The sequence below is a fragment of the Dufourea novaeangliae genome, unplaced genomic scaffold, assembly GCF_001272555.1.
Source record: "Dufourea novaeangliae isolate 0120121106 unplaced genomic scaffold, ASM127255v1 scaffold64, whole genome shotgun sequence".
NCBI lineage: Eukaryota > Metazoa > Arthropoda > Insecta > Hymenoptera > Halictidae > Dufourea > Dufourea novaeangliae.
The window spans coordinates 251653-275704 of NW_015373954.1; the positions used below are offsets into that span (position 1 = coordinate 251653).

The window sequence follows — 24052 nt, forward strand, 5'->3', positions numbered from 1 at the left end:
AAGGTGTGCAGACGACGACGACGTCGCGAGCGCGCAACAGAGACAGACAATTGGCTCGAGCGTCCTCAGGAGTGTGAGTGGGACAGCAGAGAAGAGGGGTGGGTGTGTGGTACGCACGCACACCCCGTAGGACCGGGGACAAACACCACTTTGGCTACATCAGGCTACATACGTATAAAGGGTGGCGTCGCGACGCCACGATCGCCATTCCCGCGTAGACAGCAAAGTCGTGGGTGCCAGGCGACGACTACCAGTCAACCCCAAAACTCCTTCGGCTGCGAATCACACGTGAGCAGAGGAACGAACAGTTATCGCGTACTCTCGCGGCGAGGACAACTGACTACTCGGTATCCGATCACACACCCCCTCCAAGGTGCCAACAACAACTTGTCCCGTCGCATTTCCAGCAACAGGTGAGCCGCTTCTTTCGCGAAACACACGGGCCTCGCGAGAAACCCTCGAGACCTTGGTTCTTCATTTTGTCGTTAGTGCGTGATTTGTGCGAGAAATAATTAATCGAGTCGACTGTGGACTCTGTAGACTGAGAAAACGGGCGAAACTTCGGTCGTTACAGTAAACCGTCGATGAGTGTTCGAAAGCTCCTCAGGTGAGGAGAGGTCCCCAGGTGTAACACTGAATCTTTAACGAGGTTTAGCACGTTGTTTCAAATTTCGAACAGGAATGCAGATCGTTTGATCCCGATGCGTTTCGGAGTTTTCTACGTGCAATAGCATCGCGATAATTCTTCTTTGGAGTGGAAAGATAGTAATGGAATGTCTTTGTTTCGGGCTAAAAGTTTCTGGTTGAATGGTAACGTCTTTGTACTGAAACAATCAGGGAATCGCATTTCTGATTATTGGAAAATGATCGTGTCTGTTCGAGGGTGTATTTAAAAGTAGGGAATTTTAATATAGAATCTACTTTCCAAAATTTCTAACAGGAATGCAGATCCATTAATCTCCATGAGTTTGTGAGTTTTCTTTGTCCAATAGCATCGTAAGAATTTACTGTTCATTGAAGGGGGCAGGGGGGAGTGTGGGGGTGGAAAGATAGTAACGGAGTAGTGTCCTTGTTTCGAGCTTCAAGTTTGTGGTTGAATGGTAAAGCCTTTGTACCGAAACAATCAGAGAATCTCATTTCTGAATGACCCTGGAAAATGGAACGCGGGTACGATGGTGGAAGATACATTGTTTATTCAAAGAGTTTCTGGTGTGTTCGGTGTATCTGACAAGAAGAGAATAATTATCTAACCGGTTGATGCTTTATACACTGTACAATACGTGACATTTCGTACTTTATTCTTATTGCCACGATATCAGAGTATTTTTCATTTTCAAAATTTAACAAGTGCAGTGTTACTATAATTTATGAGCATTCCCGTTTTCCCACCGTATACTCGATTTACTTCATCGTGCAACAGGTGAGCGCAATTCCGGTTCTCGTGAATTAAAAACAGCCAACTTCCTTCATCGCTTAACTAACATTACCGCACTTTCAATACCGTTTTCTTTGAGTGCTCTAACAAAGTTTCTTGGTAACTTTTTTTTATAGTTTCCTTCTCCAGTAAGAATACCCTAACATTTAAGATATATTCTACATCGTCAGAGTACAAACAACATTCACAATAGTGTGTTTAAAAATCATTTATTGCTAATGAAAAAGCCAAACAGAAATTTTTAATCGAGACAATTCAATTTTAGAAGAGACAACCCAATTTAATAATATCCAGCTGTCACTTACATCATAGGAAAATATTCAAACGACATTACTATGAATACTAATAGTTAGTGAGAAACACTATAAATATAAATACGCGAGAGAAAAGTTATTAATTAATATGAGAATAGTGAATGACCTTCCACGAAAGGAATTCTGCTTTTATTAAGTCTCACCATAAGTGATTTCATTTTCATATATGTATGTATGCCTACAAACATAGAGTTGACATTATTATCTCCATACCCTGTATTTTTAAAGCGCATAATTTCGTCTAACTATACACCGTCGCTTCCATTCACGGGAGACCAATAATCTATTTAATTAATAGGAGAAGTTGGCCTCTTATTCGAACGAATTAATGAAAGGCTTTGAGGAGAACCGACGCCTCCAATGCTCTACCGCGAAGTCTGCGACGAAATTCTCCATCGACGAAATTGTCGGGTATCTAGCAACAATACCAGAGAAACTGAATTGTAAAGTTGAACTAAATTCAAGTCTAATCAGCACCATTGTTTATTGTAGAATCATCTTTCATTCTTTGGATAATTTCAATTTCCTGAAAATCTCTCTCTGAACATTTTTCACTGTCATTTTCTGACGATTCCATTTTTGTTCATATACTTGTTCACCTTGCCCGGAGTCATGCAAATATTTTTCAGCCGTCGGAATATTGTTCGATCGTCTGAAAAATTGTTTGGAAAACGAACGCGACAAATTTCTCTACGCTAGTCGTTCCGTACGGGTTTACGATTCCGCATATAGAGATGGTTCAAGCGTTTATGAATTTTTAGTGGACACGGTGGCGACTGAAATTCTGTGTTAATATTTATTTATTCTCGATACATTATGATAACAATAATAACATGTTTAACAAGTTGACTGCTACTGTTAAAAATGATAATACGATTGATGAAAGAACGATCGTGTCTCGCAAATTTCTGTTTCTTCTAAGTAGAAACGGTCAGTGCTAGACAGACACGTCAGACAGACGTATATTTTAAAGCACAAAACTAGATACATATTCAACGTCACTTTTTTTAAAAATTCCAGATGGATATATTTTATTTTCAGTTTCTATTTCCTTTTTGTAGTAATATCGCTCCCGCGAGAGATGGCAAATTTGTTATGTAGATCAGAAGTTTCAAATAAAGGATAGAAAATAAGTAACAGTATTTCTTTCTGCATTAGTACTCGTATCCATTAAAATTTTTAAATTTTATTCTATATTTATTTCTTATGTTTTCATAAGGAATAGCGAGGTCCCTGTTTTTACGTATTATTCCGTTGCAAAAAATTTCATCAACCATTTAATATAGATGTAAATTAACATATGTCTGCAAAAAAACGTTTTGGCGTCATGGAAAACTTTTTCGAAGCGGAGCGTGGCAGTGACCTGTTAAATGTTCAATCGTCAGGATAAAATCTAACAAAAATATGTGTTTTTTCTTCTAAATTTTACCGGAATTCGAGACAGAAATGCGAAATATTGGCAGTTGATACGGACCACTATATGTAGACCGTCGAGTCTAGTATTACGCGACAATGGAACTTCGAGTGTCTTCACGAAAGACCCAGGTTCGTCGTTTATGACCGTCGTAGTCGCTGGAAATTGATATCAGAACTTCAACGTTTCATAGAAGTTCCCCCGTGTCGAAGAAGAAGTCGTCAGCTGGAATCTTTTGCCCTATCCCCGTGAAATCGCTTTTTCTTTTCCGCATTCCTCCGCCCGAATGGAGGGAAAATAATCGTGAAACACGACGTTTGAACATGAAACTTTCTTCGCCGGCTGTCAGAATACTCGGAATTATTAGCTGAAAGTTCGACCGACTGTGATTGGGAAATGCGCGAGGCTGAGAACGGTGTGTCTCACCCGATGCGATTCAAATTACGCGCGTTCGTGCATCAAATCCTTTTCGATCGTCGTCGATTCCACTTGGCTACGATTAAATCGCTGAAACTTAGGAAGGACGTACTTAAGCGACTCAATTCATTGAAGATTCATTCGTCGGTTTGATTCACTAAAGTGGCACTTAAAGACTTTTTTTGTTGGTTATTAATACTAGAACTACCTGTCTTGAGTGTATGCTAAATTAAAATCGATTATGATTTAATCTACTCACAGCATTTTTTTGGTATTCTGGTATACAAATTTTTTTCATAAAATCAAGAACCAATTAGTCATCTTAAGACTATTTAAAGCATTTTTAAAAATATTTTTTTTGTGTAAACAATGTGTTTGCTCACTATAAATAACGAAATAGTAGTCACAGTATCATACATGAAAGATGAAGTAAAAATATTGGAGATCGCAGTAGTACGAGTCAATGTCACAAGAAAGTGGAGTTGGTCAATATTCTGTCATCCTTTACATGACATGAAATTAATCCTAAATTGTTTCCAGGTCTGTATTTACATTGCCATGGGAAAATAATCACGAAAAAGAGAGTTGATTACTGTTTTTCTGTACAAGCAAAAATGCTTCTAATCCATTAGGTTCGATCTCTTTATTTTTCTTCCACTTCTACCTCCTACGATCCTCAAAAGGTCTGACACATTCAACGCTCGGGACACTGAATTCACCTAACAACTTGTCCAAACACAACACGGGAATCCAAACACAAGATTCTTACTCGAATTAAGGTGTACGAGGACCATGACACACAGAATACTTAAACGTTTATTGGTCTGACAAGACGAAAATATAGATTAGAACCCTTACCAGTCGATCCTCAGACGTCTAATTTCGTTTGTTTATTACTACACCGTATAAAGCACTAATCTTCTTTCCAAATGTATTAGAAATGCTACAAAAAATCACAATTTATATTTTAGGAGAAATTAGGGTAAAACGGGGACTCTAAGAATATAATTTCATAACTCCCTGGTTCGTTAAAACAATCGTTTCACCAAACAATAGCTTACATCGAATTTCTCAGGGAACAGAAAAATGTAAAAAAGTAGCCAATTTAAATATACTTTGCGTCTACGATTTTACCCCATAGTCTGGATAAAACAGAGTACCGTTCACGATATTCTCCTCTAGCACGTGTGGTAACGAAATTTATTTAATTAAAACCAACCACATTATCACACGTTATTTACACTTAAAAAAAAAGACAATTAACTGTAAATTCATAATGGATTCCCAGTATCAGCCTCGGAGCCAACAGGTTAAATATTTACTATGATCAAATCATGGTTTTCCAAATTCACTGAAGAAGTACTATTTTATTATAAAAACTGGAATTTCCACGTTTTAAACGATTGAAAATAATGAACTATGTTATTATCATCTATTCGTTGTTCGAAACTCTTTATCTAAATAACGAATTTGTCCATCTCTGAGATAGGACAGGGTCAGAGAGACAGTTACCAGCCAATACCTGGGCCTAGCACACGAATGTTTTGATTATTTCTGCTGACTCGTCTCGTTGACCAGACAACAGGTATGGACAGTCGCGAATAAGAGAGAATCCTAATTACGTATGGGTCGATTCCACCCCAATGACACACTTGGGACGCTTAAACGCCGGCAATAAATCGCGCGCCGGCCGTCCCGGGCCAGGTTGGTGTCGTCCCCGTAATTCGAGTCGCGTGTAGGACAAATTGGGAAGAGGCGAAAATTGCGTGGAGGGAGTCGACGAGGATCGTGTAATAGCTTGGCGACGCATGTGCCGCGGGCTATTTTGCCGGGCGTCTCGGCGACGACGAGGTTGAAAGACCGATGGCACAAGGCGGGGAAGCAACGGAACTGAGGAAGAAACGGAAGAGTGAGAGAGAGAGAGAGAGAGAGAAAGAGAGACCGTAGGATCAGAGGCGAGGTTATTAGAGCGCTGTTATTACCACACTTTTTGTAGCTTATAAGCCGAGTCTAGCGCCCCTATAACTACGGAGTATTACTACCCCACCGTGTTATTTCGCGCGAATGAAATCTGAAACTGGGCTAATCAGTACGGCACAGCTGCGATCTAAATAAATCTGCGTTTAGATCGATTAGGTTCGCCGATTTTTCGTAACAGATGGCGATTATTTCGGCGGTCTAGTGACAGTTTTATTGTGCCAACGATTGTTTTCGTGTGACGGAGATTTTGGAACGGGAATCCAGGGAAATTGGATCGCAGATATATTTGTGTAAATAGGAATTAATTTTTCGAAAGTTTGATGGAAAGAAAAATTACTTAACCTGTTAAGGTTGAAAATTTTGAGGGTGGTTTTATATAATAGTTATGCCACGCAGTGTATTATATGGAATTATGTGTATATAGCCTGTGGAATTCCCTGAACATCGAGCCTGGAGTGAAAATTAAAGTTAAGATTTCGATTGTTCCGTCGACAAGAGGCAACAAGACGTTGATAGTAAATTTTATCGTCGATCAGAGGATCGAGGCATTAAACGTACGGAGTAGGAGGACAATACTTGGACCGTGATGACTTATAAAAATTGCAATGTCCTGTGGCAATGTCGACCGTTCGGGTAACGAGCGTCGATCGACGAATTTCACGCACGACGAGACATTTCCAATAATCGGGTCCGCCTTATACCGTGAGTATCATACACGAAAACGATGCCAATCTCGTTACTGTACGCCACCGTGGAAAGATCACCCTCCGTTGCTCGAAACAGAACCGATTCGTGGCTTTTCCTTCGCAATTTCGAATCCATCCACTGAATTGAACGGAAAATTCGTGTGTTTTTATTTTATTACAATTTTCCAGTATTGTTTCTGTAGAAACAAAGATTTGTTTAATCAATAATAAGACTTTTCAGTAATAATTATTTGCTAAAAAAATGACTCCTGTTTTCCTTAATCATCGTGTGCGATACCCACATATCGAATTTTGCAGTTATTCTAAAAGACGACGAAATGTTCCAAACAATACATGTTCGAGGTACTTTAAATTCATTCACACATTCACCTGATCAGAATTTTCGGAACCACTTTTGACACGTTCGAAGTCTTCACGGCATCTTCTTCTGTACATTTCACAAAACCGATATATCTGGACGGTTTTTTCAATAAAGAACACAACTGTAACACTCAAAATATACTTGCACATAACTACTGCACAAGGTAGAATACTAAACAAAGTTACGAAAACGAAAGAATAATCTCTAAGGAATCACGTAGCCGAATGATATAGAGTTATCGCGTGAAAAACACACGAACTTTCCGTTCAATCCAATACGAATGGAACACCAAGAAATATACATATATATATATAATAAATATATGAAAGAAATCTAATAAAAAAAACGACGATAACCTTGAAATTTTAGAAAATATGATCCTGTGAAGAAAATCTTCTCTATCACAATAACTACCCTACAGGAACAAACCTTTTCATCATAGAACAATCATCATACAACGTATCATTGAGAACAACGGAGATATTTTACATGAAAGTGTTAGGTGACTGACCCTGTATACAAGTTACAAACGATTTATCATAACAAGTTATGTCACTAACTTACCGTACTCCCATGGGAGGAATACCGAGAAGTGACGATAATCTCATTTCCGGGGCTACGAAGTGCTGGTACCTGTCCACAGGTTCCCCGATAAGATCGATGATAATAACGATAACGTATCCCAAAGCTTGGGGTCGTGACCGCTCGCAGTTCCGTCTAACTATCCCCTTTTCGTATATAGTTTCGTTCGTCACTGGGAACGCGAGCGAAAATCTGTTAACGCTGGGCCAATCGATTTAACCCTTAACTGGTCAGGTGGAAATCTTAATAATCCTTACAGAAATTTCACTATACACAAATCTTATTATATTTACTATAGAACTATTTGCTTTGCATTCTCATGTAAGAAAATATCGAAATAACTATGCATCTTTTTGAGCAACTATCGAATAAAAATTAAATATTCTAAAATGTTCATGGGTTTCCTGAGACCCCACTTTACCAGTTAAGGGAGTGGTTCCATTCGCAAGTGCGAAAAATAGTTATGTAGGAATTTATGATTTAAACATTTTAAGAAGTTTTTAATAGAAAAGTATAAGTTTAATCAAAAGGGTCTTGTGATATGTTCTTATCCTGTGTTCAGTGTATTCAATATTTTTTTATACATGAAGGAAATGTTCCTTATAAAGGTATGATATAATATTTGTAAAATCGGTGTTCTAACAATTATACGATATCTCGACCCATCTCTATGGGGAATTATGAATCTGTCTGAACGTCTACTATTTATCGAAAGCATCCGGTCTGGATCTAGTCGAGAAAAGTACCGTAATACTCATTAGCCAGAAAAGGAAGAACACGTGGGTGTCCGACAACAAGTGTCGCCGGGGAAAATAAGAGAGAGAGAGAGAGAGAGGGGGCTTAAAATTTAATTAGCGAATCGCCGATAGCCCAGCCCCGGGCACTCCGAGGGCCACGTTAATCTCATTTCCGGCCACGGAGTGGATCATAGATGAGCGACGACGATACTCGAGAAACTCGACATCCTGTCAGGGGAGCCTGTGGATCTCCTTCCTTCCCCGTGATCCATGAAATGTTCCCCACCCCTTTTTCCGAGGGCGTCTGAGCGTCGCGCACTTCCGTTTGCAGATTCCGTCGCGGATCGGCCTGGTTTCACCTGATTTACCACGGTCATTGGGAAACGTCCGTGGCCGTTCTAAATCATTCCCGTCGGAACGCCCGTCTGGAGTAAAGACGGGCATGTTCAAGAACGACGAATCGTCTAACGCCATTGCCATCCTACTGTAGTATTCCGGTAATCCATAAAAATTGGCGGGGTAATTTGAAAAGAAGATCTGACTGGCGAGAATGATAAGATTAATAGTCCTATCGTTTACTGAAATTTATCGGGGTGATTGATGTTGATTTAAGATTGATAAAAGGCACCAGTAACGGGTGCTATTAACATTAAAAGAACTACAACCGATTTTGGAGTTCTAATTTCTATATTTTGAAGGGTTCTGGAAGTTTAGTGTTGAATTACACGAAACAATACATCTAACTATTTTTTTTTACAGGATTTTGAAATAACATGTATGTTACATACTAGGCTATTGTGTTAATCTTGTTCTTGATTTTTTAATGGAAATTAACATTAGCAGACATCGTGTCGTTCAATTGACAATATTGAATGGAGGGAATATATTGGTTTATTGCGATGCTTTTCATTGACCAGTTCGTGGAGCCTACGGGTCAACAATTCGGATTCCTATCGGCGTGTAACAGCCATAATATACGGTCGAGCAGAACGTATGCCAACGGGGAATTGAACGTGACACGCGTAAAAAAGGTGCATGTTTCAACAAGGACGCCGTACATCGAATAAATTTGATTTCTCGCTCGAGTAAAATTGTAAACTTTATTCTGGTCGACTGTACGATGGTAACTGAACCCACGGAATTTCACATATCCAAGTATAAGGTTGTTTGGCTTGTAAATCGGAGGTTTTGGGATCGATTCCCGTTCACCGAAATATTTTTATTTTACTGTGCTAACGCAACTTCGATAACTCTGATTTATATTCATGGCATATTTTGAAGGTTCGTAAATTTACTTGCCTGTATTTATAAAATTATCGAGTGTCTACAAATAATATTTCACATACAGACTCCTCTCGATTATCGTCTGGCTTGTTCTACACGATTATTGTCCAGGCGTTATCCCCACCATTGAGAGGTGGAAGTTGTGGAACCTGTCAGTGCAAAAAACGAATTTACGAGAAACTGAAGCATTCCTTCCTATAAGATTACTGTCCCGGAGCGGACCCAAGTTCGGACAATAATCGAGAGGAGTCTGTGTATTCATCAGGAAGAGGTATACCATCTTAAAAATTCCGGTAAAATCGAAATCGGACAATTGCGGTCCGTCCCTTGTTCGCCCACTGATTGTTATGCTGATCATTGTCTACTGAGAATCAAATTGATCTCTTTACGTCAGGATTCTCCAACAATAATGCTTATTTATTGAAATTACCTATTCCTGGATCGAAAATCCATATATCTGTCAGCAGCGGAACATTTTGGAAGGATAATTGAATTATCCTCCGTCACTTGCTTCGATATTTTGTAATTTTTTGGTATCGATCCGACGCTCTGACCCCCCAGTGTCGCTTGTTTGCATACACGTCTGCACACACTAGTAATAATCCACTTCGTTACGCGGGATATCGTGAATGTTTTCGTCAGAAGTACGGCCATTTATCGCGAATGGACGCGGATATTGTGCTGGTAAACGCGACGAACAGAAAAGAATATTGCGGGGGCGGGTCATCTGTTTCGGTTTCGTGGATCCGTGATTGATATGGCCACCCCGGGATTTTCGTTAGTTGCGTCAACGAAATGTCAAAGTATCTAACGACGACAATATCGTTTTATTTGTTTCGCTTGTTAGACACTGGATTATTTCCTGTTTTTTTTTTTGCGGAGAAACGCTTTAATTGTTGATTGCGTCGTTGAATGTTAAAGTTAGATGACGATCTATAGTTTAGAATTTTCTCTAACTGACCGCAGCGAAAATTGTTTCTTGTTCAAATTGTCATGAATTTTTAGAGAATTAAAAATTATTGAACACGTGGTTCTTTGTTTTTGCTAAAAAAGAATGGTTCCTGGGGATGAAACAGCCCCTCGATATTCGCTGCTCGGAACATACCTTTTACGATATTACGTGTAAAGTAATCGTTGTATGGAAAAATGTTTGAAATGAAAGTTACTCAGTTTATATGGGTGTCATAAAAAATATATTATTTTATATTGTACTTCAAATTTTCCTTTTTCGTTTTCGACACGACGATTCAAACCGTTCTTTTGCAAAAAGAAAAAAATGCGTGTTCAGTAGTTGACTGTTATACGATTTACAGAAGAATTGGCATTTATTTCTTGTCCTCTTTTCAATTAGACCGGAAGCTATTTCGAAACGATCCTCTGCGATACCCCACAAGGCACTCGGGACGTATTGCCTCGAACGATCGATTAGCTATAGTTCGCATTATGTAAACGCGTGATCAATCACAAAAAAAGGAAGAAATAGTTCCGAGTGAAAAATGGTGAATCTGCTTTAGGAAGTATCCTTATAATCTGGTGGAATATCCAATATCCTCCAGGGTGAATATCCTTCCGTTTATCCTCCACTGATCCCAACTTTCATCAGTCTTCGTGCCATTTAATTCGGTTTTGCAAAGCTTGCTCGACGCCAGACACTTTGGTTTCAGATATTCCATGAAGGATATAATAATCGCCTGTGAAGTATATCCTTGAAAGAAAGTCTTTTAATCCTTGGCAACTCGTTAAGGACTTTTGAGAGTAGGTACTGTTTAATCTGCAGTTTTAAGCTCACGAATGACACCGTCACGCAGATCTCTTCCTTTTTAATTTTGCGTAGAAAATAAGAGTCTTGGTGTTCTCTGTCTTCTCGTAAGTTAATCAAATCTGTCCTCAATATTCATCGAATCTAACAAAATAACAGTTCTTTCGTAAATAAAATACTAATACAAACACGTATTGATCTTTTCTTCCCAATCAATCGGAATTCGCAGTGATTGATGTATGTAAAACATGTCAGTCAGACCGTTTCTCTCGATCATTCATCTATATCCGGAAGCTCTTTTCAATATCTTATGACATCGTCCAATTCATTGACTCGCAATATCCCATAATAGATCAAAAAAGCTGTGTAAAAAATTCGATAAACGTCCAAGCAAGGTCCAATGATTCGTGGAAATTTGAAATTATCTGAAATTCGTCCATAGCATTTTCTGGGCTTTTCTTTTCAACCACGTGACAGATATTTCGTGTTAAATGGGAAATGGTAAAGACCAGGAGAAAAGCGATCACAAACTTGAATTTACTCCGATTACCAGGACAAAGCTATCACGGATTGTTATTGGCTACGAAACAAAAATACGAGGTAGGATATAATTAAAAAAGAATTTACCAAACGCCTTTCCCTTCAACGCTTAGCGATCGAGTCACCTGTTGCGACGGTCGATTCCATTCAAGAAAGAGTTTCTCCGCTTATTTTATCCGTATTGGTCCATGAATTTAATTGAATTTAATTTAATCTCCCGATAGAACACATTTGATCTTTCAATGTAAAGAACAATTTCCTTGTTCTGTTTTCTTCCTGCATGTTCACTACTTCATCCACTTAAAAAGCTAAGCGAAAAAAAGTCTTCTTAGCAAACATTTCAGAGAAATATTTCGAAATTTCTGGAGCTCCAACTTGGCGATCGCTACCCTTGAAAATTAAACGAGAGACGAGACGTGAGAAGCAACGTTCGAGTTTTCCCGTAGGTAGATACTGGTCTTCACCCCCGACGGAATTGCCACTTTAAATCGAGGACGATTTAATTTGCAAGGCATCTGACGAGAAATGAAACGCCCTGGCAGAATGTTCCCACTGAAAATTTTATCGGTTCTGCGACAGGCACTACGATGTCTAATCGATGTTCTTTAGCCCTGTAACGTCCAATGTTGCACAGGTGCAACACTCGTTTTAAACATCCGTAAAATACTGTCACCGGCTAATATCTAACTTGTGAAGTAGATCTCCAGGTTTTTAAGTGAGATATTCAAGTATTCCGTTGAAAAATAAATGAAACAAATGAAAAACAATAGATCTGTTTAAAATTGATATTTTGGATTTCAAATTCACAATATACAGCATATATATTTATCAGTTCCATAATTTTGAAATAACGATTTAAGGGTCTGGGTATTAAAAGATTGAAGAACGAACGAATTCGTGCCGGAACCGGAAGAAAAGTATCGTATAATAATCCTATTTCGTTTATCTTTTCGCTAATCTGTTCCTTTAACTCGATTTTTTAAAGCACTGTGGATTCTGATCGACTCCGACTAATTGAATTTCAATGTCTTCCTCCCACGCGATGCTTGATCCGTCCGGCCGAATCCCAGTAAACCGGGGGAACGCGGTTGTAAACCGAATAGGATGAAAGTGGACCGCGATTCCGATAAAATATTCAACAGGCAGCAGCTGCGGTTCCAATGATTCCTCGACAGATCAACGTTTAATCGCTTTGTAGCTCTCCTCTTTCTAAAATCGATCGTGAATCGCAAATTTCATGCGATTCCCGTTTATTCCAACGCTACAACCCTAAATACAGCTTTTCCCCCATGAATTCATTAATGTTTTAACGTTTGTTAATCATATGTATTCGATATTATACGAAGTAATCATACAATCGCAAATGTTAGTAAATGATTCTGTAGCAAATTATTAAAAGAATTTTAAGCTTCGGTTACAGGGCGATTCAAAAAAGAGTTGATAACTTCTGGGGTAGATATTACTTACAAAATGATGGAAAAGAATTTTGCATTCTTTCTTCAATTAAACATGGGTCGAAAAATTAATATTTTGAAAGTTATAAACAATTTTTTGTTTTGAACAATACACTGACTCAAAATGTGTTGAGAAGCAAAGCAAGACAAACTTCCGTCAGTTTCGAACGAGGAGAAATCAATTTTCCGGTCGTCTCATTATTTCGTCGAGGGAACTTCGAAACTCAATTCCTGGCCGAGAAACATCATCATTTTGATAATACCGTAGAGTTTCTGACCCCCATCAAAATATTGCAGCCGGCAATTTTTCGGTTTCCACGACGTTTAATAATATTGAAACGATGGTAAAAAAAAAGGATCGTTCTGTTTAGACTCACTCGTCGATGTTCAATATGAGGACGAGATACGGCCTGCTAACGTCCAGCGTCGCTTTCGTTTGCGTCGTCGGTGTCGTCGGGAGATCAGCTGCGGCGATGGAGGAGACACCAGCATCGTCGTTGAATCTTCAACACTACAACTCCCTCGACTCGATTGGCTTCGACGATACTCTGCCTGAGAAAAGAGCGTACACTTACGTTTCTGAATACAAAAGGCTACCTGTATACAATTTCGGCATTGGGAAACGTTGGGTGGACAACAATGACGACAAGGTAAGTTCGAAATATTGGGTACCGACTTTTCACGTAAATATTTACCTCCAATTCATCCTTTCGACTTATTTTCACTTTCAATATTCGAATATACCCTTGAGAAGATTACCATGTGTTTAATTCCCGAATAAATTGAAGGCAGGGGCGCGCTCCAGGCGGTTGTAGGATCATTTTGACCTATAACTAAAACTGTATTGTACGTCGATTTGGAGGTTGAACTGTGCATAAAATTTTATATACATTGGATTGTTCGGAAAGTTTGTAGCTGTTAAGGATAGAGTTACAATTTCCATTTTTCTATTTACGTCATGTTATTTATACTATTTTCTTCTTTCCCTTTCGAACCTTCCTCGTCTTTACAAAGTACTACAACTTCAGTAGCTACGTCAAAATGATCCCCCAACCCCTGTAGGAGGAACATTAATAAACAATAAAGGATCCATAATAAAATATAATCCATAATCCAAAAATAACATCCATAAATAAACAATAAAGGTAGTTCCATTGGTTTCAGCCACCAAAAATTCCCATAAATACGTACAATCTATACCTCCCAATGACCAGTCGATCACTTCCATTTTTTTTCAGAGGGGTCGTCAATACTCGTTTGGCTTAGGAAAACGCACGAAACAGTACAGTTTCGGGCTGGGCAAGCGAAACGACAACGTGGACTATCCACTCAGGATGAACCTGGACTATGTGCCGATCGGTGGATTGGGTTTCCATTCTCAGGAGCTCCAGGACGACCAGTTGGAAGAGAAACGTGGCATGCAGCCGTACAGCTTCGGTCTGGGACTGGGGAAGAGGATGTCTGGGGACGAGGAGGACACGTTGGAATAAAGGAAACCTCTGGTCGAGGAAGCTCCGTCGGCGGAGGTTCGTTCGAGCGGGACCATGGCGATGTTTTAGCCCCGCGTTGAACGACGTAGCTTTATTTCGATGTCACGGAGTTCTGTTGTCAGATGAAATATAACGATTGACGCAACCAAATAAAGACACGTTTTCAAATTTCAACGATTCCGACCGATCTGTTCTTTCCTTGGTTTACATACACGGTGGACCACGAAACGTGATCAGCTTAGATTGTTCTACTGCTGGCTGTTCGATCGAAAATTTTGTTGGTTGGTATTACATGATTTTGGTATTCATGAAATTTTTTGTGAATCCTTTCTTCCCAGATTTTTCTAGGTCACCTTCAGGTTTTTGTGCATAAACATATTTTATACGCCCGTTTTTTAGAGAACACGCATTCGGAAAGCATCATATGTAATTTTTTTCTTCTAGAGCAAAAAACATTAAGGAAATATCATTTACCTTGATTAAAACGATTTTTAACATGGTGTCCATTTGCTGCAATACTGAACGACTGCTTAGTTTTAGTTATAACGTACAATGATCTTATAAAATAATTGTATTTATGACAGTAGAGTAATCTAAGCTGTCCACGTTTCGTGGTCGATCCTGTACATACACCGCGCGTCCAAAATGGGAGTTAGATAAAATGAATCCTTTTCACGACCGATTTGAAGCACGATCGAATCTTGGAATCGAGATTTGTTAATCCTGCTGTTCTCCCCACCTTTGTTTTTCAAGTGTGTATCCCTTGGAATACAATTATGTCGAATTTTGAAATTATTTGTTCTTGAGAAATGGAAAATACACAAAAAGAAACGTGAAATTTAACCCTCGAATGGTAAGGTGAGTTTTAAGGTCGTATATACTTGGTAAGGTGGGGTTGAATCCGACCCGAGCTCTTGTTTGCTATTTCCAAACGGGTAAAAAGAAGTATTATCTTGAATATGAATGTTTGTTTACTTATATAATAAGGAATGATAATTGAGTTGTATAATATATAATAATATAAGTATTAATCGTTTACGAAATAATAAAAAACATTTCAAAATGAGAATACGACCTGGACTTTACCATTAGAAGATTAAATACAGATATTTAAAAACGTAGTATCTATTGAAATATAATCTTCATTTCGAGTGATGTAGACCCCAGGCGAACAGCAGGGTTTAATACTATAACGAGAAAAATTAATTAATTCTCCGATATTCCGCTCGAGTGAAACTTGTAAACTCTTGTGAAATATCCTCTCTGTATCTCTATAATGGGTGAACTAAATTTAACAATCGAGGATATTGTCCTACGTACAATTTATTATTTTTCACGAACCTCTAATGCTTAAGGACGGAGCGAACGTTAATGTTAATACGCAAATTGTGAAACGTCGTCATTGATCTGTACAATCAGCGGATCGAATCGTCGTTCGAAGATCCAAGAATTATTCCACCTACTGCGAGTTAATTAAAAGGTCCTTTAAGCGTTCCGCCTAATTGCCGAGCGAAAACCGAATTTTCGCTGCGTTTTCTGTCTTATAAGCCTCTTTATAGAATCGTGTCGAACTTGTGCTCGATAGTTTATCGAATAAATGTTCTTCGAGAAAAGAAAATGAATAATATGCGAGTTGTTGATTGAAAACCCCGAACAGTCCAGAAATTCCAGTTCGTTAAACCGTTATCGTAGCAATATAATATTAATAAATCGGTTCCCTTCTCTGTCGTTCAGCCGAGAGTTTCACTGAAACCGACACACGATCGTGATAAATAACGCGATTTAGCTGCAGGCCACCGTGAATCGGACACGCCCCCCTTGGATTTCGATTATACTGTTCCCAGTTTCCGATCGACAGACCCTAGAATCACTCGTATCTGTTAGTGAAACTACGCTGTAACTCCAATGGAAAGACGAATTTCTTAATATCTCCAGAGATTGGATTTAAAATTGGTGCCTTCAGTTATAAAGTTTCAAAGTTTCAAATAAGCAGTCGACGAATTCAATTCGAAACTAGTGTTCCCAATCTTATAAAAAAATCAAAGATTCCAGTGAAAATATTGGTGCCTTCTCAAGTAATAATTTCAACCTACAAAATCTAGTCTTTACGATGGACAGAGTTGTTTTCCTTTAAAGAAACCTTGAGATTGTTACGTTCAAGCCATTCCTCACAAAATGAAGGTTGAAATTTGTTATGGAACATTAATGGTGTTTGCGTTTACAACGGCACCAAGTTTGGGAATACAGAAATCTTGGCTGCCAGATTTGGAATGGCGAACCGTAAAGAATTGGATGGATAATCGGGTACCTGAAGACGATAACCACGTGATTTTCCCCTTAGAGACTAGACACGCCGTGGGTATGCCGATTTCTGGCGATCATCGATTTTCTGAGATCGATCTGGCTAGGTCTGGGTCTTTGGTTTTACCTAGAGACGGAAGCCTACAGGTATGTATCATTTATGTCCAGAAACTTAAATATTTTTTAATAAAATGATTGAGAATTATGACAGAATTATATGATATTATTCTTGAATTATCATGAAACATTAAGTCAGTTCGACACTTGGCTTCACAATAGCTTCAGTAAAAGTACATTCACAAGCAAACTCAGCTTCCGCTAGGGGAGCAAGCAGCGTAGGGGAATGGCCTTTTATTACTTGGTGGTAAATTTATTTCAAGTACTGAAATAAATGTTAAACTGAATATTAATTTGGCATAAATTTCAGTAACTCTCGAGACCAAGTGCTCCCCTACGCTATTTTTCCCCCTAACGGAAGACGAACTTGCTCGTCACTACATTTACTATGTGTCGCGAAATGTCATCGTTTCAGAGATCGATATTCGTTTGTAATGAATCGTAAATCGTCCGCTATTTGCTGCAACTGAGATTTCAGTATAATTTCAATCGAGACGAAGAATGAAAATATCGACTTGTCACGGGACTTCTGCAACACGTAGTAAATTACTTCCGAAATTGAGTTAACACTGCACAGCTGCATATTACCGGCACGCTCAAAACTCAATCGAATGGGGATACATAAATTTGATGCTTTCGTATCGTCGAAAGGTTATTTATGTTATGACGGGTAAATGTAATACTAGGTACAGATAGCTGAGCAAACTATAACCTTTTATGAACTTCTTCACATTATGTCAATGAATTCTTTGTGGATAGAACATAAAAATGAGAAATACACTGCGTGGCATGACTATACAACCACCCTAAAAATTTCAATTCTTATGTATTGTGGTTAAAATAAAAACGAGCTAAATATGCCATGCCAAATTATGTTCCCTGGAAAAAAGTGGTTTTATAATTATGCCATATAGTGTATTAATTCATGGATATGTGTAAAAGATTTTGGACAATGAGAAAATATTAAAGAACATTAACATTGGGCCCATACTTGCGTTTGGAATACTAGTTGAGCTAGAACTCTTGACTTCATCCAATGATGACATGAATGCCTTTTCTTGTCATTAATTTGTAAAACGACAATTAAACCAGTTTTTCTTCCTAATCTTATTAGTATTAAAAGTAACATTAAATAAAGCATATAATATTGGCTGCAAGGAAATGATAAAAAGTTCAATGTTTCGTTGCAGTTAAATGATTTACGAAAATCTCCAAAGAGGATCAGTCGATGGCTAAAGGAGGGTCATTTGTTTTGGGCAGATCCTCAGAACTGGAACGGAAGTTCTGAAGCTGCACCTCATCTCGAGCAAGTCCCCTGTCGTCAGGACGATATAATTCTGCCGAGTAAACAACGAACGTTCAGCGTTCTTATGCCAATGAGAAAGATCGAGGTGAGATCGGTTAGAATAGCGGACGAGAAAAATCCGTTGGAATCGTGGCAGTGGATGGAAATGGAAAACCAAAGGGAGTTCGATAAAGGAATATTTACTGTGGCGTGGGTTGAATTACTGTATTATAAAATATACGGTATTGTGATTGAATGAAAATTAATTTATTAGATATCGTAAATATTCAGATACGCTGACTACAGTTGTGAGAAGTGTCCCTGTCAGAACGATCCGAAAGGCGACTACTTGGAGGAGATCTGCGCGATTCAGAGACCAAAGTGCGGATTTACACCTTGCGAATTTCCCTTAACAGTAGGTTTATCGTCTAATACTCATAATACTACATGGAGAAATAATGATAATAAAAGTTCGAATATCATTTAAGCATTTATCCAAGGTTACCGTGAATTGAAACCAGCGACATCCTTTTAATTCTATTGCTTAATTAATTCGAAATCGGTTGAATTAAATAAAATTTCTGTCTACAATTATTTAAAGAATTGGTGAATCTTTCAGACATAAATTTGTCGAATTCAAATTTTCCGATTTTATGGTGCATTCGACTACAGGAAGATAAGTGAGCATTTCAATTTTTTGAAATATTCCAGGTGGAGGGCCACTGTTGTCGGTACTGCGGCGGCCGGCTGTCTTTGTCGAGCAAAGCGTCTTTGTCGATGGTACGAGCGGCGGCGAGCGAAGCCCTGGAAGGATATGCGGAAAGAGTCGCGTGGCACGTAAGACGTTGCTGGGACGGAACGGCGGAGGTTCTGATAAAGGAAAAGGGCGACTATTCCGGAATCGATATTCTGGAAGCGGTCGAGAATATGAGGAGGACCTTGCTAAGTAAAATTCCTTCGTAAGAAACACTCCCCTTAGACTCTAAAGCTTAGACCAACATACAGGGTGTCTCAGCTAACTTGATCACCTCGAATAATAACTTCACGGGTACATTTTACGAAAGTGTTGAGTGGGGGAACTTAAATGGCATCAAAATGCACATCTTGTAAGGTACGTGCTTTTTTTGTGGGTGGAGGCATTTCAGAGATTACAAGGTCACCTTGATTTTTTTCACCTTGATCAAATTCTGAGTAAAGATGATCTTCATACGTCCTAAACCCAGTTAATGAGATATTTACAAAATAATTTTGAATACATACTTACTATCTGGAAGCTATAGGTGGTCGAACTGATGCCCCTCAACTTCAATACAGCGATTTCAATGCAGTGATTATTTCCTAACCCAATTTTTACTCAGAATTTGATACTCTATCGATCTTTGGTACAAGATAAGGTCATTCCAGTAAAAATAATCATAGTGACGTGATCAAGTTAGCTGAGACACTCTGTATACAGTGAATCGTGGTCTTTCGATACCGAGGCTCTTTTAACGAAACAATGAAGCTACTAGATGAATATAATATAGCACTTCATTTCGTTAATTTTATTGACCAACATATATTCTGCGATGCAGAATTGTTAGAGAATATCGTACAGAAGCCGTAGTTACGGAGAATAGGGTGTTGAAGCCTCGATAAAACGAGTGAACCTTTAGAAAGTATTTTTGTAGATTCCACCAGTCTTCCACGTCGTTTCCCAATAAGTTAATGACTAATGACATTCTCCAGTAATAGGGAGAAAAATTGGTTCTCGATATAGAGGCTGTGGGAGTCGAATAGGAATACTTCTTTCCAGGAAACTTTAGAGTCTCGAAGGTGTTATTGCATGACCGATTCCACGCGTGAACAAGAAACTGCGGAGTTTTGCAGTTAACGATTCGATTCGAAAATAAACTGATTAACTGTGTGAAAATTGAAAATCTACGTTTCTGATTGAAACAGGTATGAAGATCGAAGTGCTAAGCACGGAGACTGCTGGCGCGGCGATGAGAGATCACCGAGTGGTCGTGGCATTGGTTCCGCTTTTCGGAACACCGTTAATCATTTTAGGACTTTTTTTCATTGGTTTCACGTACTTCGGATACTCGTCCAGATAGTAAGTATAATCATTCGTGAATAAGGATCGAAATAGTTATGGAATTGTTTAGTAGGTTCTATTTGAAACGTGGACCGTGGAACATTTTTAAAAAATGTTCTCACATTATAAATTCCTACGAGAAAAAACAAACAAACATTCTTGAAAGTGATAGTTTTAAATTGAATAAAACTTAGAAAATATAGGAGTACAAATTTTACTATAGCTGAAGCAGATAGTTTGTTCATCAATAGTAAAAAAGTTCTTAATCAGTGGCATACTATTCAATGAATAGTACTATAATACCATTATAGTTATAATACTATCACGTTGAATAGGGAACATATCGTGAACATGTTCATTGCAAAAGAAACTTATATACCCCTATGTCTTTCAGTATTGATATTTACGAAGGACGAATATATTTTTGCAAATCTTTTCGTAATATCTTAAATAATAAGGGAGCAAGTTATTACAGCAACCACGAAGAGTGAAAACACTTTTAGGAAATCTACCGCGCAAAATACACGCGAGAGAAGTTAATTTCGCAGACTTCCGGTCCGTTGGATATATAAGGGCGCCGAGTTTTGGGGGGAAGGGGGTGAAGGACGAGGAACGAGGCCACTTGCAAACTGCAACCTCGTCTTTCATATTCCGTGTAATTACTTTTTTCCATCGTGTTCCCCCTTTTTTTTCTATCTCTATTTCCGCCCCCGTTAGATATATGGACACCCACGTATGTCGGTCGAATATGAGAGTGGCAGTGGAAAAATTTATCATCACTTTTCTAAAACGTCTTTCCTCATATCAATTTTTACCTAAGACATGTAATCACAAAATTCTCGTATTTTAATTAGTAAACGCGACGAACCACCTGACAACTTCGAGTTAACTAACTAACACTGGAACTACGGAAGACGAACGTGTTTCTATCAAGTAACCAAGAAAGTTCGTGCCGTTTCTAGGTTTTATCACTGTCAAATTAAAAAAGTAATGGAAAAATTGTTAGATCGTTGGAAAAAGGTAACAGAAGGTGACTACTTTTCTTAATAAAGTATTGTTTGATCAACTTTGTGTATCTCCATTGAGTAAAACGGCATGAAATCTTCTCGGTTATCTGATATTTCGAACACGTTGGTAAAAGCTTGTTAAAAATACGCAAATCAATGATCTAATGAATCTGTTCTGACTGCCTTGGTAACATATAATCTTAAGGATTAAAAGTAAAAGTTATATTTTTATATGTTATTTAAACGCGAATTTGTATGAATTCGCCTTCGAATTTTGCGATATTTTCGCTATAATTATTACCTAAATCTCTCTGTACATAAGCACCCACACGCATTCGGATAATGAAATGGCACACGTGGCATTGGGTTACGGGGGAGGTCGAGCGGTGGTTGCTTTGAATTCCAGAGGGCGAACTGGTGTGTTTGCGCCCAGTAAACCGAACTGCAGTTGCACCGATATTGGGCACGAAGTGAACTACGACACGTCGAAGTTACAGAAAGTTCCCTTTCCGGCCATTTGCCTCGAACACGGAGGGTGCGAGGCGTAGACGTTGCAACTGGAAAATTAGAATCAACACACGTGCACTACGAAACATTCGGGAAAAATTCAGATGTTTAGGCTTTAATGGAGTACACCACATTATCACACGTTCTTAGAAGAATACGTAAAAAAATTATTTTTCCCCAGGTAATTATTGAGTTAAATAGTATGTCCTTGTCAGCCAGATTGACTTCAAGTTTAGAAACATTATTCTTTATAAAATTCTCTAGAATGTAGAATAATTTTAAGAAATGAGGAAATTGGAGCTTTATAAACAAATTTTTTTCACTGAAAAATATTGACTCTGAAAATTTATAAAAATTCACCAAATTAGAATATAAAATAAATGTACGCTGCATTGTAGATAATTTTATACGGAATAATGTGTCGAAATTTGAAGTTAGTCGAACGAATAGTTTCGGACTACTGAATGCCGGCTGACGGTGTCCTTCCTAACATGACAGTAGACAATGCTACATAACTCCGCCATTTTTTAACTTTATATAATAGATATTCTATGAAAATAAAGTTAAAATGTTGCTTAACGCCCTTTGAAGACATCTCAATATTTTACTCAATAATTACCCGAAAAAGAAATGTTAAATTTCCGTATTCAGTTAGGCCTACAAGGTGTGATATCCCTTTAACTTGTCAGGCTGATGGAAAATAAATGCCGAGGCACCATTCGTATTTAGAAGACGATACTTATACAAATTTTCATATTGTACACGAAAGGAATTTTTTGTTTGATTATAGAATTGAATAAAAGAGTTGTAATTAGGATCGTTTTAATACAAGAGACTGATTCAATTTACGAAACGCCGGTGGCAACGACCTAGCACCTAGCACCCGTGAAACTCGGTGCCGTTTACAATTTACCGTTTTACACTCGGCAGTTTCTTCGCCGTCGCGTTACCCGGCGACCCTTTCGTTCGCTGCTCGTAGCATTTAATTACCTCGACCTGTCCAATCAAGTCAAATAGTTTATTATTTCACGCGAGAGCGAACGAGCAGCGTAATTCGCGATGGGGATTAAACGGGAGGGACGTTTGAAAAGGAGAATATACTATATATACTGGCCGAAAATATAGAGACACTTGAATTATTCTCTTCGTGGTGGAGATGTTCCTGCTTAATGATAATTAAATCACAATTTATTTCTGTCTACATAAATGCAACTACTTATATATCATTGACATGATTTCATTAATTTCTATTTATATAGTAGTGTCATAAATAGTGTCATTGGCATACAATGATTATTACATAATTATTAATCTATAAATTAGATTGTATAATAATTTCTTCAGATTAGTTAATGATGATCAACTACTTAGATTACTTCATAATGATTTCACAATTCTTTGATCGAAACTATCATTTATGACATACTATATTCAATTCAGTAACTAGAATAACTATTAGATGTGCCAATAAGTAAACCACTGTATTTAGTCAAATTTAATACTTGCCTTGAAATCAAAGCCCTATTCTACGGTATTTGTCCTCGTTCTTCGATATTCGAAGAAAAGGATGCAAAGATGTTTTAAATTCAAACAATGTTACCATTAACAAGAAATTTTTGAGTGCTTATTGATACACCTACACTACAAATGTAACCTTAATATATAATTTTCTTAAACTAAATCATATGGTTTAAGAAAAAAAGTATTCAATGTAATTAATAATTTAATTTAATTTTATCCACGAACCTGTATTTTCGTAGCATCCTCTCAAGCTGCGGCGAAATTTTCACCTCGATTCGGGACGGCATTCGCGTGGACAATAAGTCCCCGCAGGGCAGCAAACCATTCAGTTTCGCTCGTTTCGAGAACGTCTTGGAGGGCAACGTGCGAATCGCCGACGTGTCGGGCAACATCGAACAGGGGACCGAAAATGAGGTGGATGGCGCCGAGGAAGCGTCCGGGGGTAGGTTCGAAAATCCTTTGTACAGATCGAAGAGAAGACGCAAAGAGGAGGAAGATGAGGAGGTGTTGGATATGAACTCCCCACTCACAATCAGTATGGCCACCTTAAAGGACAAAGTAGAAGATCGTATTGAGGAAGTGGACGTGGATATCGATGAGTGATGCAATTCTAAGGTTGACATTTAATCTAGCCAGCTAAATATTAGATTGTTGCAGCATAAATGTCGTTTTTAAATAACAGAATATGAACGATTATGAGTCTAGACTGCGGACGTTTATGTATTTATTGAGAAATGTAATAAAATAAAGATTTTAATGAAGT

The 24052-nt window shown here is 38.2% G+C and overlaps 2 protein-coding genes across 2 annotated transcripts; both read left to right on the forward strand.

Annotated features, from left to right (window-relative positions):
- The first annotated feature begins 222 nt into the window (after positions 1-222).
- LOC107186265 (allatostatins) lies at positions 223-14648 on the forward strand. The gene is made up of 3 exons (XM_015574096.1): positions 223-413; positions 13356-13634; positions 14223-14648. Exons 2-3 carry the CDS (start codon positions 13368-13370, stop codon positions 14472-14474), a joined length of 519 nt encoding a protein of 172 aa, XP_015429582.1. The 5' UTR covers positions 223-413; positions 13356-13367; the 3' UTR covers positions 14475-14648.
- A 2001-nt stretch (positions 14649-16649) lies between these two features.
- LOC107186195 (protein amnionless-like) lies at positions 16650-23904 on the forward strand. Its single transcript, XM_015574017.1, has 6 exons — positions 16650-16922; positions 18083-18387; positions 18469-18592; positions 18889-19123; positions 20119-20272; positions 23529-23904. Exons 1-6 carry the CDS (start codon positions 16650-16652, stop codon positions 23890-23892), a joined length of 1455 nt encoding a protein of 484 aa, XP_015429503.1. The 3' UTR covers positions 23893-23904.
- The last annotated feature ends 148 nt before the right edge of the window (positions 23905-24052 follow it).